A 17,496-nucleotide genomic window follows, 5' to 3' on the forward strand; every position below is an offset into this window, starting at 1 on the left:
AGTGTTTCTCAACCATTTCAACACAGAGGAACCCTTGAAATAACTTTCTGGTCTCAGGGAACCCCTGCTAAAAATGACTATATCTGCATCTCATGATACATTAGTGTGATGGTCAGTGGGAAGAATGCTCCTTACACTTGTGGTTACTGGGAAGAATTACCCCCTTACAGGTAGCTAAAAGGATCAATGGTGTCAGTGGGAACTTACCTGAGAGGCAGACATTTCTCTTTGCTCAAGGAACCCCTATCAACCTCTGGAGGAACCCAAGGGTCCCACAGAACCCTGGTTGAGAAACCCTGGACTATACTAAGAACAGTCTGGTGGTAACAAAACAAGGAAACCGCAATACTCCTAACTCTTTACAGAGAACTACTATGCTAATACAAACAGAAAAAGGCACAGGAAATAATGACCAGGCCCTGCTCTAGACTATCAATTTGAGCTTCAGCTCAAGAAACCCCCGGTTAAGTTCAAGTCTGCCTGCAGGTCTTTGCAATACACTTATAGAATGAGGTTTCAGTGGAAAGGTAGAGTTTTGAGTAATTAGGCCTGTAGACTTAGACAGAAAATACCAAAATGGTCTCAGCAATATGGGCAAAAGGGATTGCTTTAATAGAGGACAATCCTTGCGCTGGCCAGTTGAGTTGGGGCCCTTTTGGTGGTGGAGTCCACTGGTTCTCTCCTAGTCAGTCAGTAGGTAACTAAACAGAATAAACTGATTGTGAAAGTTTTTAGGTTTAGCGTGAATAGTTTGTTCCTTTGTTATTTATATAAAACTCATAACTTGCTGACCTTAAAGAAAAAAAGTGCTAAACCCAGGCAATGAAATTTCTCCCAGAACCTCCCCTGTAGACTTGAATCATCATCCTTCTAATCAGGTGATAATTGCATTATCACCAGTGCGTTCTTTGAGCTTCCATGACTGATACCTCTCAGAGCCATACCTGGTGCACTAAACCCATCCAGAAACATGTTGGGCGGAGTTTACGGCCTGTGACATCATCACACATGCCGGCAGAAGTTCCAGCAGTGCCATCTTTGATTCTGTACATTGCGATTTACGCATCTTTTTTAGAACCTTATTCTCAAAATCCAAATGGAATATTATATATCAGGACATCCAATTATTTTTTTGTACAAAAACTGGGGCAAAGGAGGCAACCCAAAGAGAGCAGTAATGGGGTGAACTATGGGTGTGGCAAATCTGCACTAATACTGGGAGGGTCTTTAAACTGCATGGTTACATGAGCCTACATGCAGTTTTCATGGAACACATATGCCACAGTCCTTGTGCCCATAAATACACTTTCATTACTGTTACACAAGTGTCTGACAGCCATGGATAAACCTCTACTTAATCATTTTCTAAAATCAAAAACTCTTCCATTACATATAGTTGTCTGCATACTGAAAATAGAGTGCTAATGCTTTGCCTGAGCCTACCCTCGACAACCAGTTAAGAAAATGAGCATTTTGGTCAGGAGTATTTTATGTACAATATAATGTATTTAGTGCAGGAGTGTGTAAAAACACAGTGCATGGGCCAGGAGTGTGCAACAGAGTGCAGGGGTCAAGAGTACAGAAAGAACAGTGTGTGAGGGTCAGGAAGGGGGTCATAAAGCCAAAAAATAAATAGTTATTAATTTGGTTTTGGTCATGCGTTTTTAATAATTTTTTATTTGACTTGTAGTTTTTAGCTTTATTTTATATTGGTTTTGTTTTAATATAAAGAGTAAAAAAGTAGCGCAAGCTGTTCTTTTTTCACATTCAATAGGTTTTATTTAAAGAGGTATGAGTATGGTCACCATTAAAGAGTTTACATAAGATGAAGATATTCATAAAGTGCTATATAGTCATCATCACTTATAGAAGATTTAGGTTCATTATTATTATTATTATTATAATAATATAGGATTTATATAGCACCAACAGTTTGCTCAGCACTTTACAATATAACAGGAGACAATACAGCAACAATACAGTTCAATACAAGAGGGTTAGGAGGGCCCTGTCCTTGGAGCTTACAATCTAGGAGGGAGGGGCTAGTGATACAAAAGTTAGTAACTGTGGGGGATGGACTGGTAGGAGGAATAGAAGATTCCATTATTAGCTGAGGGCAGGATAGGCTTCCCTGAAGAGATAGATTTTCAGAGATAGCCTAAAAGTGAGCAGAGTAGGCGATAGTCTGATAAATTGAGGTAGAGAGTTCCAGAGGATGGGGGAAGCTCTGGAGAAGTCCTGGAGACGAGCATGGGAGGAGGAGACAAGGGAGCTAGAGAGTAGGAGGTCTTGCGAGGAGCGAAGAGGACGGTTTGGGTGATATTTGGAGACAAGTTTGGTGATGTAATTTGGGGCAGAGTTATAAATGGCTTTATATGTTATTGTTAATGTTTTGAATTTTATCTGTTGGGCAATGGGAAGCCAGTGGAGGGATTGGCAGAGAGGGGTGGAGGACATGAGTGGAGCCCAGTGGAGGGATTGGCAGAGAGGGGTGGAGGACACTGAGTGAAGGCCAGTGGAGGGATTGGCAGAGAGGGGTGGAGGACATGAGTGGAGGCCAGTGGAGGGATTGGCAGAGAGGGGTGGCAGATACAGAATGGTTAGTAAGGTGGATGAGTCTGGCAGCAGCATTCATGATAGACTGAAGAGGGGATAGCCTGCGATTCGGTAGGCAAATGAGGAGGGAGTTGCAATAGTCAAGGCGAGATATAACAAGGGAGTGAATAAGTTGCTTAGTGGTTTCCGAGGTTAGGAACGGGCGTATCTTGGAGATGTTGCGGAGGTGAAGTCTACAAGATTTGGACAGTGATTGGATTTGGGGCTGAAAGGACAGATGGGAGTTCAGGATTACACCTAATACCCTGGCATGGGGGGAGGGAATGATAATTGTGTTACTGATCTTGATGGAGAAGTCGGGGGGGGGGGGGGGGGGCACAGGCTGGAGGGAATACTAAGAGCTCAGTTTTGGAAAGACTGAGTTTGAGGAAGTGGAGTGACATCTCTTTATAAGTTCTTTATAACAATTAACACCCTGGAATGAGGGGAGGGAATCAGAGTTTAATTATTAAGTGTATTGGCTAAGTGAAGGGAAAAAGGCCACTGGGGGTGGGTAAGATTATGAGCTAATTTTGTTTATAAATATTGAATTTGAGTAAGTGGTGTGACATCTATGCTGAGCTATCAGATGCAGGAGGTGATTGAAGGGGTGAGGAGTATAGAGATAAAATTGAGTCTCATCAGCATAGAGATGGTGCTTGAAACCTTGGGAGTTCATTTACCACTTCAAGTCCGAACACTTTTACCCCCTTCCTGTCCAGGTCAATTTTCAGCTTTCAGCGCTATCACACTTTGAATGACAATTGCGCTCTCATGCAACACTGTACCCATATGACTTTTTTAGCATTTTTTTGAGACAGATAAAACTTTATTTTGCTGGTATTTATTCACCACTGGGATTTTTATTTTTTTGCTATATAAATGAAAAAGTCCAAAAATGTTGAAAAAAAAGTGTTTTTCTTATAACTTTTTGCAAATAAATAAACTTTCTTCATAAATCTTGGCCAAAATGTATTCATCTATCTTTTTAGTAAATACAAAATAACCCAAATCAGTTTATAACCAAAAATTATAATTTTTCAAAACATTTTTTTACATTTTTATTTTTTTTTATATTATATTTATGTTTTTTTAACATACTGTCACATTAGCAGTACAGTATCACCATAGTGACACTGTACTACTTGTAGGGGGTGAGGAAGATTTGTTTTTTTTCTTTTTTTTACACTGATTGCTTTTACACCCATAGAGGCTGTAAAATCAATAATTTCTCTTTCTCTTTGGCTGTGTTCTTGCAGCCATTGAGAAATACTGTGAGAGCTGTGATTGGTCACAGCTTGTCACATGGTACAAGGCTGTTGTAAATAGTTGATTTAAGCAGTTATTAAAATAGAGGATCCAAGGAAATTGAAATTTTCCTATCCTGGTGTATCCTTTTTGTAAAACATCAAAGCCAACACCTCTGCTGATGGTCAGTGTAATTCCCCCTTACATTGGTGGCCAGTGTAGAAATGTATTGGTTGTTGATGTTAAATCCCCCATTACATTACATTACATTTTGGTGTAAATTCTTCATTATATTGGTGATCAGTGCAAATTCCCCATTAGACTGGTGGCCAGTGTAAATTTCCAGTTACATTGGTGGTAAGTGAGGCAGTGGCACTGCAGGCAGTGAGATGTTGTGCTGTAACCTTCAGCAACCAATCAGTGAGACGAAATTAAGTGCTGTAACCTCTATCAACCAATCAGTGAGTGATAAGAATGTGCAGTAACCTCTAGCAACCAATGGGTGAGCAGTAATGATGTACAGTAACCTCTAACAACCAATCAGTGAGCGGTAATAATGTGCAGTAACCTCTAGAAACCAACCAGTGACCAGTAATGATGTGCAATAACCTCTAGCAGCCAATCAGTAAGCGGTAAGGATTTGCAGAAACCTCTAGCAACCAATCAGTGAGCAGTAATGATGTGCAGTAACCTCTAGCAACCAATTATCAAGCAGAAATCATGTGTTGTAACCTCTAGCAACTAATCAATGAGCCGTAATACATGTTTTAACCTCTACCAACCAGTCATTGGTGGTATTGATATGCTGTAACCTCCAATCAATATTATAGATGGCCCTGATCCTTTGGGCTTACCATATTCAATCTTCTTACTGGAACTGTGAGGGTTGAATTATGACCCATGTGTGTATGCTGCTTTGGAAATACATATGGAAAATAAAAAGTTATGGAAAGTATAAAACAATTTTTTAAGTTTTTCTTAGGTTTAATATTACAGAATCAACCTAACTTTCTGGGTCTGCTACTAAAACAAAGGCGTAAAAGGGATTTTCCACTGCTGATGTTCCAGCTATGGCAGCAAGATTTCTATGCTACCTCACAGAGCTCTGCTAAACTAAACTCACCTCACATGGGACAGAATCCCGTTACCTTTACCATTTAGACAATCTATGCAAACATTGATTTCTCCGGAATGAGACATTATTTTAGGAAATCCCTGCAGTCCTGGAAGAAGCTCAGCAGCTGTTCTAGTAAATGTGTAATTAATAGCACATCGATGATGAGGAAATTATAATGATAAGAATGTCAGAGAGGAATGACACTCAGAGGGACAAAGTTCACAACAACAGCCTCTTTCAATCTTCCTGGGATTTCTGCAGGAGAAGAGGAGTGAGAATTGCATACTCTGGCTGTCACTCAGAACTGAAGTAGGTTTACGTTGGGATTTGTGAATTCAGGCAACCTTGTCAAGCAGAAAAATATTTCAGAAGAAAGGGTTCTGGTTCCAGTGTTCTGTTTCTCCTACTTCCTCTTCATTGCCTTTAATAGGAGAGGTATTATACTCCCCTCTATACTGTCCCATGTCTCTTACCTACCCTCCATTCCCTGCATTAGAAGAGATATTATACTTCCCTATCCAGTGTCCTGTGTCTCCTATCTCCCCTCTGTTTTCTGTAATAGAAGAGAGATTTTACTTCCCCTCCTGTTGTCTCATGTCTCCTACCACCTCTCCATTCCCTGTTAGACATGTGCACGCCACAAATTTTTGTTTCATTTTGCATGCATTCATTCATTCATTGAAGAATTTCAATTTGTCACATTCGTTATGTTGAACCAAATCGTTTTCGGAATTCATTTTGCATCTTTGGCATTAATTTTGTATAATCGGTGGTCAGAGTGGATTAAAACAATTTTGCAGATTTTATGAACGATTGCTATATATTTCAGATGAATTTGATATTCATATTATATATTGAATCTACTTGGAAAGATTCAATATTTTCAGATGCAACAGAATAAATAATGCAAAGTTCAGCGGCCTTTCTCAAACCTAAGAATTGCATTAGTCTGCTGAACGGAACTGACCGACTGTGACAATGACTTATTCAAATTAAATTACAAATTTGTTTGAATCTAAATTATTGAACAAATTCAAAAGTCAATTTATTTTCTCATGGGCCCGAACTACTATCACATCATCCAAATGAAAGTAATGCAGTAGTTAATTTCTTTATAACTTTTTTTGGATTCATTGACATTCATTGTTACTGTATGTCTGTTTGGAGATTCGTATACATTCAAATTTCTAAAAATCAAATTTTCGTCTGAAAATCAATTCATAACGGAACGCGCATGTCTATTCCCTGTGATAGAAGAGGTATTATACTTTCCCCTCCATTGTCCCGTGTTTCTATCACTCCTCCGTTCCCTGTAATAGAAGAGGTATTATACTCTTCTCACTAGTGTTCTGTGTCTCACATCTCATTCCCCCCACTACAGTTTCCTTTAATAGTTGTATTTACTCCCCTCTGCATTGTCCCGTGTCTCCTACCTACCTTCCATATCCTGTAATAGAAGAGGTTTTTTACTTCCCCATCCAGTGTCCTGTGTCTTCTACCTCCCCTCTGTTTTCTGTTATAGAAGAAATATTACACTTACCTCTTCAGCATCCTGTGTCTCCTACGACTCCTCCATTCCCTGTAATAGAAGAGGTGTTATACCCCCCTCTTTATTGTCAAATGTCTCCTACCACCTCTCCATTCCCTGTAATAGAAGAGGTATTATATTCCATTCTCCGTTGTCCTGTGTCTCCTACCACCCCTCCATTACCTATATTAGAAGAGTTATTATACTCACCTCTCCATTGTCTTGTGTTTCCTACCACTCCTCCAGTCTCTTTAATAGAAGGAATGTTATACTCCCCTCCCCTATGTCCCATGCCTCCTACCACTTCTCCATTCCCTGTAATAGAAGAGGTATTATATTCAACTATCCGTTGTCCTGTGTCTCCTACCACCACTCCATTACCTGTATTAGAAGAGATATTATACTCACCTCTCCATTGTCCTGTGTCTCCTACCACTCCTCCATTCCCTATAATAGAAGGGATGTTATACTCCCCTCCCCATTGTCCCATGCCTCCTACCACCTCTCCATTCCCTGTAATAGAAGGGTATTATACTCCACTCTCCGTTGTCCTGCGGCTCCTACCACCTCTCCATTCCCTGTGATATAAGAGGTATTATACTCACCTCTCCAACATCCCATGTCTCCTATCATCCCCCCTTTCCCTGCTAAAGAAGGGGTATTATACTCTCCTCTTCAGCATCCCATGACTCCAACCACCCCTCCATTCCCTGTAATAGAAGAGGTGTTATACTCCCCTCTCTGATGTCCTGTGACTTTTGCTTTCCCTCCATTCCCTGTAATAAAAGAAGCATTATACTCCCCTGTCCAGTATCCAGTGTCTCCTACCACCCCTCTGTTCCCTGTAATAGAAGAGGTACTCTAATCCTGTTTGTGGTGTCCTATGTTTCCTACCATTCTCATTATGTGTAATAGAAGAGATACTATACTTACCTTTCCAATGTCCTATGTCTCCTTCCTCCCCTTTGCTCCCTGTAATAGAAGAGGTTTAACACTTCCCTCTCCGGTTTTCCATGCCTCCTACATCACCTCAGTTCCAGTGCTGCAGCCTCTGTCAGACTCTTCTGTATTCAACACCTATAGGATTGTCAGATACCTGTGTTCCCCACCGTAGTTCCATCCTCTGACCCCTACATCTCTGCTGAGCCCTGTTGTGAAATAATGGTCAGAAGATGTAATCACCATGAGGCCACCAATATCTGACTATGCTGCAGTGCTGGAACACAGGAAAGGCAGGAGACATGGAAAGTGAGATTAAAATATTTTAAATTGCAGAGACATCTATTCTGGATTTTCTGCAAACCTAACAGGGTCCCTTTAATCCTCATTGCATTTTTATTCTGTTTTCTACAGTATGTTTCATTAAGAATGCTCATTTGCCGCATGTATGAGCAGGCGTGCATGCGCATAAGCACATGTGTTCCAACTTTTGAAAGGTGGCCTATTTAAACCAGAATCCTGCTCTGGTAACGTACTGTATGGTCGTCAGCCTTTTCCAGTGTCAATGTGCATGCGTGATCCTGTTGCTGACCCGGTTTCTGTTCTGACCTTGCTCTTGGATTATCCTTACCTGGTTACTCTGCTACTGACCCCGGCCTAAACTACTGACCACACTACTGCCTAGTGTCTCTTTACCTCACTGCACAATTGTTGCTGACCTCTGCCTATTCCTGACTCTGATTCTGTGCACGTCCTGGTGTACACCATCCACTGAACTTGGAGCCTTTTCAGCACATCCCCAGATGAACCTCTGCTCATCAGATACCAGCACTCTGAAGTTCCTGCCTGCAGTGGCTACACCTTGGCACCTGTGCCTTTCTTTCGCCCCTGCAGTCCCTGTCTCACTATCCAGGGTTGCTTGGACGGGAACTGTGCAAGAGGCCACCCTCGTCATTTCAGGCTCCACATACAGGTACGTGACACCCACCTCACAAGTATACATGCACATAGTTACACAGTTACATGGTTGGTAATGTTGAATAAAGACACCAGTCCATCCAGGTAAACCTGTGTGCAGGGGTGGAATGACAGCTCATGGGGCCCCCGGGCAATAGGGGATCATGGGGCCCCCGTGTCCTTGCCCAAACTCAAAAAAGCCTATGAAAAAGGTACCAGGGGCATCTCATGGGGCCCCCTACTGACCCTGGGCCCTCGGGCAGTACCCGAGTTTCCAAATGGTCAGTCCGCCCCTGCCTGTGTGTGTATGTGTGTTTTCGCTAAGATGCCCATCTAAAGGTTTCTTGAAATTATCTACACTTCCCGCTGACACCACTAATTGTGGAAGGGAGTTCCACATCCTTACAACGCTAACCAAAAGAAAGCCCCGCACAGTCTAAAGTTAAACCACTCATTGAGTGGCCATGTGTCTTCTTAAACAACCTAAGACTGAATAGTTTTCTCCTTATGCTATAATCACCATTTAGATATTTGTACATTGTGATCATGTCTCCTCCTGTCTAGGTTAAATTTAGACAGGAGCTAATTAACCTACCTGCATGCCTTTCAAGTACATTGAAGGAATCCAGAGTACCCAGGAGAAACCCACCCAAGCATGGGGAGAACATGCAAACTCCAGTGTCATGGTTGGAATTTAATCTAAGGACCTTGGTGCTGCAAGGCAGGAGTGCTAACCACTAAGCCACTATTATTATTATTTTTTTATTATTATTATAATTTTATAGAGGTTCTAAGACATTGGCCAAATGTTTTTATTCATATCTGTGCCTAATGTTATTATTAAAAAGATGACAAATGTGAAATCACAGACTAAAACTGATGGTATAATTTCTCATTTCAGATGTGGGGAAATTTTCTGCCTGTTATGTCCCTAATGTCATTTCTAAAAGGTAGGTGACCTCGTTTATTTATGGATTGCTCTCCAGGTTAGTTGGATAATTTTTGGACAGGGGCTGGACATGACGACCAGAGCAAACCTCAAATGTGGCAGAAAAGTATAAGGTGAAAAGCCGGCTACTCGTTCTAATAAAAGTACTTTATTCATAAAGGGTACAGTGTGCAAGTTACAGCAGGTTAGGCGTTTTGGTAAGTACTTTGGTAAGCAAGCCTGCAGTCAGCAATCCCATAAGTTTCACATCCCTAATTCTAGCATATAATGCTACCTGAGAGGGTGCTGTTCTCTCTTTCCATTTGAGTGTTTTAGTTTTGTTGTTGTTATAATTTTAAAATCAACATGAAAAGATTTTGTGCTCTTAGTTCTTTGGTCTGGCCCTCTCATTAAACGTTATACTAGCAATAAAAACCTGACGGGTTCCAATTCTTCCATCCAAAACTAAACGTTTTGGTTTTAAATTCACTTTAATGATCCTGGGTTGTTTCTGTCTCCTCTTCTTAGGGGAGGTGTGCTACCAGCATCTTGGCTGTTTTTCGGATGACTCTCCCTGGTCAGGGACTCCACAGAGACTGATTCACCGCTTACCCTGGTCTCCGGAGGAGATTAATACTCGATTCCTGCTCTACACCAGAGACAACCCCAACACCTATCAGGTAAATTCACTCTGTGTAGATATTACCACTCAGTGTTCATATCATCTATCATGATCTTCACACATCCATAGTACTGCACCTTCATCCTTCTGGTACCTCATGCCACAGTAACATTTACAATATCCCGTCTATATTTAATTAGGAGATCAGTGCTGTGGAACCCCAGACCATCTCCATGTCCCATTTCCAGACCAGTCGGAAATCACGATTCATAATCCATGGATTTTTGGATAATGGGGAGAAGATTTGGCTCTCAGGCATGTGTAAGGTAGGTGCATCCTATATAGAACATAAAGGACGGAGAAATGAACATTAGATCTATTAGTTTACATCTGGAGAGAGAGGGACATGTGGAAGGGGCAATGGGTAGGAGAAATATCCAAGTATTTAGCCCTTCTACCCAGCATGGGGAATGAATTATAGCTTGTTTCTAAGGTTACAAAAGCAAATTCTCCAACTTGTCCTTTCGAAGAGAGGTACACGTTTTGGACAGGACAACTGGTTCACAAACTCTACAGTATGTCAAAACAATACAACCAACTCTGAGTAGGGGTTGGGGGTCTTCAACATCATCTGTTTACCATGCATAGTTCCCAGGAGCACTTGTGTGTCGATTTGCAATCATATTATATTACACAGCACTACATATGAGGAGGACTTACATTGTACTTGATCTTAAAGACATATTGTAAATAGCTAAAGTTAGTCCAATTAGTCCTTATTCCGGGTAGAGCTCAACAATTGATGGTAAAGCATTGTGTCCTCCAGTCGGTAGCAAAGGTCTTTTTTTTGTTGTTCTTTTTTTTTTCTTTTATTGATCAAAGGCAATAAAAGAAATAAAGTTAGATATCAAAGTTCAAACTTCAAACCATTAAACGTAGGGAATGTTAGCTTGTTAATCACTTGCCGCCCACTAGCTAGCTAACATTTACTGCTAGTGGACGTCACAGTCAGGCACCTGTGAATCTTGGTGAACTAAAGGGCTTTCCCGTGTGCATGCGTGTGCCTCCTGCTGATCTGTGCTGTTTACAAACACATAGAACTCTGTACACAGACAGTGATCTGGCTGTTTCTTCTCCCTGAAAATCAACTCTGAGTTCAGGGAGAAAAAGCAGCCTGATCTGTGAGTAAAAAAACAGCACACATTACATTTTGTTAGGCACACAGTTAACCCCTCCATTGTCCCTTGATGTTAACCCCTTCGCAGCCAGTGCCATTAGTACAGTTTACAGTATTATCATTGAAGCTTCCTCCGAAACTGATCATGTGACCAAAAATATAAAGGATTGATCACGCCATAGGGGGTGCATGGAGCAACATTACCGCCCGGAAAGGTTTATAAGCCATGCTATTACCTTTTATTTATTCATACCAACAAAATTGTTATTGTTGAGGTGTATTTATGACTGTTTTCACCCACGATTTGCTCAAAATTGGCTAGTGTACATTCACCTTATGTATCAAGAAATATTAGTTAACATTTTCCCAAGAATTCTCCCAAGATTCACTCAAGGTGAATCTTGGGATAAATTTGCCTCTCTCCTACATCTCCCTAGCACTCCTCTTTAAGTGAACATTTCAGTAAAAAACCTGAAGCCGTGGTCATATGACACTACCACCCCAAGTCTTTTCCTCTTCTGTTTACATCAAAGATTGGTCCTTCTTTGGTAGGCAGTCAGTGGCATGGACACTTCCTGTTGGATGTCCAGTGGTGCGGTCCCCTTAGGATCCTGATGGTAATGGAGGGGACTGACAGATCTAAGTGCAGGATCAGTGGTTCGAGACTTGGGCTATAGAGTTATAGATGAATATGTATGACTTCACCAGGAAAGGAAATAGCGAACTTGAGGATTGAGCAAAAGGAAGGGGTCATACTGAGCCTGGAATGGGGCTATAAGGCCTTTACTGTAACATTCACTGTAAGAAAAGGGTGAATATTGCATTCTCTGCACACTTATCTAACATTTCCACCTGTTGATACCTAAATTCACCTGGTTTATTGTTATCTGTAGTGTTTGGACCCCGTAAGTTCCAGCTGCACTACAAAGCCCACTAACCACAAGAATTGTGCAATGTTTGAACTCTCACCTTCCTTTGGAATAAGGAAGGAGTATTTATATTTGTTATCTCCTCCAGACGATGCTACAAGTGGAAGACGTGAATTGTATCTGTGTGGATTGGGGTGGCGGATCCCGGGCCTTATTCACTCAGGCCGCTAATAATATCCGAGTTGTTGGGGCAGAGGTGGCCTATTTCATCAATGTTCTCCAGGTATAAGAAAAAAAATCTAAATTTCTTCCATTTTAACATGAAGAAATATTGTCTTTAAAAATATTTTTGGACTAATGTTCCAAGGCCAGAGTACAAAGTATTCAGCTTTATAAATAGTAATTTCCTATTTTATTTTCAATTTTCCTCATGAAGTTTCCACAATGGTTAGGACTTACTGGTTGTGGATGAGAACTGAACACACAAAGTAGTGCTCTGTCTGTGGGAACATCTCCGCTAAATGGGGTAATATGGAGACTGACTGCTATAGCATTAAGCATTGCCAGCCAGTCAGAAGGGATTCTTTAAATCTCAGTTTCTGACATTCTGGTGATGTGCTGAGTGACCAACACTCCTACAATGGGCTCTAACATCCGCTGATAAGGCATCATTGATGCAAGAAAATGTCAATCTATTTTTTTTTAAGTTTTAGAAAATCACATTATCTGCAGATTGAAATTTAATGGTCATGTAAAATAACACTACGTTAAAAGATGGTTTGTTTAATTGTTTTATATGTTACATTTTTCCATAAGGCCTCATTCACAAAAAGGGATGTTTAAAAGAGTCTGTTGCACAAATATCACAAGCACCTCACAAATTCTGGCTGTAATTTGCTTAAAGCGGAGCTCCACCCAAAAGGGGAAGTTCCACTTTAAGGACTGCTCCCCATTAATGATTGGTAATTTTGGGGGGCGGGGGGGAGAGCACGTACCCGAATTTAACAGGTACCGGCTCCCAATTGCAGTCGGACTGCCTAGGTGATCAGAAACGGAAGGTGTCCTCCCTCCTTCCCTCCCCGTAGTCTTCTGGGACACGTTACAGGTCCCAGAGGACTACAGGACCATTCATGAAGCTCAGCGCTACTCGCACATGCACAGTGGGTACCCGGCTGTGAAGCCGCAAGCAGTCACAGCCGGGTGCCCACACTGAAGATGCTGGCCTCCTGGAATCCAGGACGGCAGGTGAAACGGGCTGCAGGGGACACACCACGGGACAGAGGGACAGGTGAGTGGCTGTTTTTTAAAAGTCAGCAGCTACAGTTTTTGTAGATGCTGACTTTTATTTTTTGACAGGATGAGTGGAACTCCGCTTTAATATAGCGATGACTTTTTATGGCCAGCACCATCTACTGGTTATAATGCAGTATTTCCCAAATTGAGGTATTTCAAGAAAACACTACATTATGGCCACTAGATGGAGCTGATAATCATAGTACATCAGCATATTGAGTAAAATATGGTCAGAATTCATGCAGGCTGGGCGAATGCCTGTGACATTCATTCAACATATTTTTTATAAATAGATATCTATGTGTTCTAACAAGGCTTTACCATAAATTAGGGTACACACAAAAACCTACCTACACACTTTTTTAATGCAGTGCACCCCACAATGCACTGATAGTTCACATTTTTGCATTGCAGAGTGTTAAATGTGAGTTGTGAAAGTCCTTAATAACTCTGGATTGCCAGCTGTTGGTACATCATGGTGGTGTGTCTCCCTCTGCTGGGCATCAGTCAGGTTGTAGCTACAGTGCCTTGAAAAAGTATTCATACTCCTTGAAATGTTCCACATTTTGTAATGTTACAACCAAAAACGTAAATGTATTTTATTGGGATTTTACATGATAGATTAACACAAAGTGGCACATAATTGTGAAATGGAAGGAAAATGATAAATGGTATTTTTTTCATAAATATCTATAAAATGTGGCGTGGATTTGTATTGAGCCCCCTTTACTCTGATAACCCTAACTAAAATCTAGTGGAACCAATTACCTTCAGAGGTAGCCTAATTAGTAAATAGAGTCCACCTGTGTGTAATTTAATCTCAGTATATATACAGCTGTTCTGTGAAGCCCTCAGAGGTTTGTTAGAGAACATTAGTGACCAAACAGCATCATGAAGGCCAAGGAACACACCAGACAGGTCAGCGATAAAGTTGTGGATAAATTTAAAGCAGGATTAGGTTATAAAAAATATCCCAAGCTTTGAACATCTCACGGAGCACCGTTCAATACATCATCCGAAAATCGAAAGAGTATGGCACAACTGCAAACCAAGACATGGCCTAAATTGACAGGACGGACAAGGAGAGCATTAATCAGAGAAGCAACCTAGAGGCCCATGGTAACTCTGGAGGAGCTGCAGAGATCCACAGCTCAGGTGGGAGAATCTGTCCACAGGACAACTATTAGTTGTGCACTCCACAAATCTGGCCTTTATGGAAGAGTGGCAAGAATAAAGCCATTGTTGAAAGAAAGCCATAAAAAGTCCCTCCCGTTTTCAGCTTGCTAGAAGCCATGTGGGGGACACAGCGAACATGTGGAAGAAGGTGCTGTGGTCAGATGAGACCAAAAGTGAACTTTTTGGCCTAAAAGCAAAACGCTATGTGTGGCGGAAAACTAACACTGCACATCACCCTGAACACATCATCCCCACCGTGAAACATGGTGGTGACAGCATCATGTTGTGGGGATGCTTTTCTTCAGCAGGGACAGGGAAGCTGGTCAGAGTTGATGGGAAGATGGATGGAGCCAAATACAGGGCAATCTTAGAAGAAAACCTGTTAGAGTCTGCTGAAGCCTTGAGACCGGGGCGGATATTCATCTTCTAGCAGGACAACGACCCTAAACATACAGCCAGAGCTACAATGGAATGGTATAGATCAAAGCATATTCATGTGTTAGAATGACCCAGTCAAAGTCCAGACCTAAATCCAATTGAGAATCTTTGGCAAGACTTGAAAATTGTTCTTCATAGATGCTCTCTATCTAAGCTGACAGAGCTTGAGCCATTTTGCAAATAAGAATGGGCAAAAATTTCACTCTCAAGATGTTCAAAGCTGGTAGAGACATCCCCAAAAAAGACTTGCAGCTGTAATTGCAGCGAAAGGTGATTCTACAAAGTATTGACTCCGGGGGGCTGAATACAAATGCACGCCACACTTTTCAGATATTTATTTGGAAAAATCTTGAAAACCATTTATCATTTTCCTTCCACTTCACAATTATGTGACACTTTGTGTTGGTCTATCACATAAAATGTCAATAAAATACATTTATGTTTTTGATTGTAACATGACAAAATGTGGAAAATTTTAAGAGGTATGAATACTTTTTCAAGGCTGTGTAAATCTGTTCTGCAGCTAATCTTCTAAACGGGGACAGATGTGAGTGTAACTAGATGTTCAAGAAGAGGGAGAGCGAAAAAGAAAGAGGAAGAAAGAGCAAAATAGAGAGGGATAGAAAGAGGAGGGTAGAGTAATAGATATAAAGGGAATAAAAGGGGGGTAGGAGAGAAAATAAAGTTGGAAAAAGAGAGGGGTGAGAAAAATGGAAGGTATGACAAAGAGAGAGCTTTATAACCTCTAACCAACCTTACTTTTAGTTTTGTTGCTCATATAGGACAAGTTTGACTATTTCCCATCTAATATCCATCTCATTGGACATAGCCTGGGGGCTCATGCTGCAGGGGAAGCCGGGAAGAGGAAGCCAGGAGTTTCCAGAATCACTGGTGGGTTCTCCAGGATTGACCACACATAGTACTTTTGCCTTCTAAACACAACACAGATCACATACAGCCAGGCGGATGTCATTTTAAGAAACAGAAGTCAGCCTATGGTAGAGTGGTGAGGAGCACCTTGTACAGTCATACTACTAGATAATTTTATTTGACACTCTTTGTTGGTCAGGGAAGCAAAATATAGCCAATACTCACACAGACACTGCTCACCGGCACAGGACACTGCTCACCGGCACAGGACACTGCTCACCGGCACAGGACACTGCTCACCAGCACAGGACACGGCTCACCGGCACAGGACACAGCTCACCGGCACAGGACACTGCTCATCGGCACAGGACACGGCTCACCGGCACAGGACACTGCTCATCGGCACAGGACACGGCTCACCGGCACAGGACACTGCTCATCGGCACAGGACACGGCTCACCGGCACAGGACACTTCTCACTGGCACAGGACACTGCTCACCCAGCTCCTCATAACTTCATTCCAGACTTTAATTTGTGTCTAAATCCAGTCACAAGATTTTGACCAAACCCTGAAGACGGAGGAGTCCACATTCCTCGAAATGTGTTGGCTATACGTTGATTTCCAAACCAATAAAGACTGTGAAATAAATGACCTGGTCATATAACTGTTTGTAAAAGGTGCTCCTCACCACACTATTATAGATTGATTGATTGATTTATTGATTGATGTGAGGAATGACATCCCTACCATTACTGGGTATTGAGCATTCTAGGATCAAAAAATGGTTCCCATACACCACCTTCTCTGTCCAAGTCTATCCTACACAAGGAAAATTACCTAGAAGCAACAAATCTTGACTAGCGATAAGCCAAATACCCCTGGGTTCAGCTTGAGGCGGGTTTGCTCAACATGACTAGAGTTCAGATGCCATATCACTAATCACCATGTTCAATACTAACAAGCAAGGGATTGTGAAACAAATGGGATAAGGGGCTGGGCACTGCCCTGGTGGAAATCTACCAAAGCCGAAAAAAATGTAAATTCTGTATTCGGGATCAGCAATTTTAGTAATATTTAAAGATATGGTTTTTAAAAATGTATTTAAATAACATGCGTAGGGGATGCCCTGATCCTGTCTGTGAAGCGGATGTATACCATGTACTATGGTAACATTGATGTTTACAAAGAAAAAAGTGTTTAAATTGCTGCCAAAATGACAGCTCCCAGCCGGCCGTTATGTTTGTAAACAAAGTGGTTGTGGATTCAATTCAGCTATACCAGACCTTTACCCTAGATGAGGGGCTCATGCTAGATCATATCAGATCTGGTATAGATTTTAAGGGGAAAAACCATGAAAAAAGTGTGAGGTCCACCATAAAAATCCATACCAGACCATTATCTGAGCAAACAGCCAGGCAGGCCAAGAAAGGTGGGAGGATCATGTACTTTCCTCCTTTTGAACCATGCTAGGAAACATGCATTCAACATGGGAGAGGGTACCTTGCTAGGGAGGCCCCTTGGCAAAGCACTTTATCCTCTTGTTGTTGAGGGAAAAGGCCTCTTCACCACAACCCTGCACAGTGGTTGTGATGATCCATAGGTGAGGAGCGTATTGAAATCTGGAAGCCCCCTTTAATAATAAGGGAGCCTCCAGTTACTGTGCCCCCATGTGAATGAGTAAGGTGTACATAGTACCCCTACTCATTCACAAAAAAATGTAAAGTGTAAATAAAAAAA

At 41.6% G+C, this 17,496-nt stretch overlaps 1 protein-coding gene across 1 annotated transcript in view; it reads left to right on the forward strand.

Annotated features, from left to right (window-relative positions):
- The first annotated feature begins 5,188 nt into the window (after window positions 1–5,188).
- The window catches only part of LOC149445226 (pancreatic lipase-related protein 2-like), a 34,105-nt gene continuing 21,797 nt past the window's right edge, over window positions 5,189–17,496 (forward strand). The window contains exons 1-6 of the mRNA XM_089654064.1: window positions 5,189–5,269; window positions 9,286–9,334; window positions 9,841–9,992; window positions 10,135–10,260; window positions 12,129–12,263; window positions 15,670–15,778. Coding sequence (XP_089510190.1) covers window positions 9,286–9,334; window positions 9,841–9,992; window positions 10,135–10,260; window positions 12,129–12,263; window positions 15,670–15,778 — 571 coding nt within the window. The 5' untranslated portion in view covers window positions 5,189–5,269. The remainder of the gene's footprint in view (window positions 5,270–9,285; window positions 9,335–9,840; window positions 9,993–10,134; window positions 10,261–12,128; window positions 12,264–15,669; window positions 15,779–17,496) is intronic.

The sequence above is a fragment of the Staurois parvus genome, unplaced genomic scaffold (genome assembly GCF_062004578.1).
Source record: "Staurois parvus isolate SC_StPar_1 unplaced genomic scaffold, SC_StPar_1.0 ptg000737l, whole genome shotgun sequence".
In the NCBI taxonomy this organism is placed as follows: domain Eukaryota; kingdom Metazoa; phylum Chordata; class Amphibia; order Anura; family Ranidae; genus Staurois; species Staurois parvus.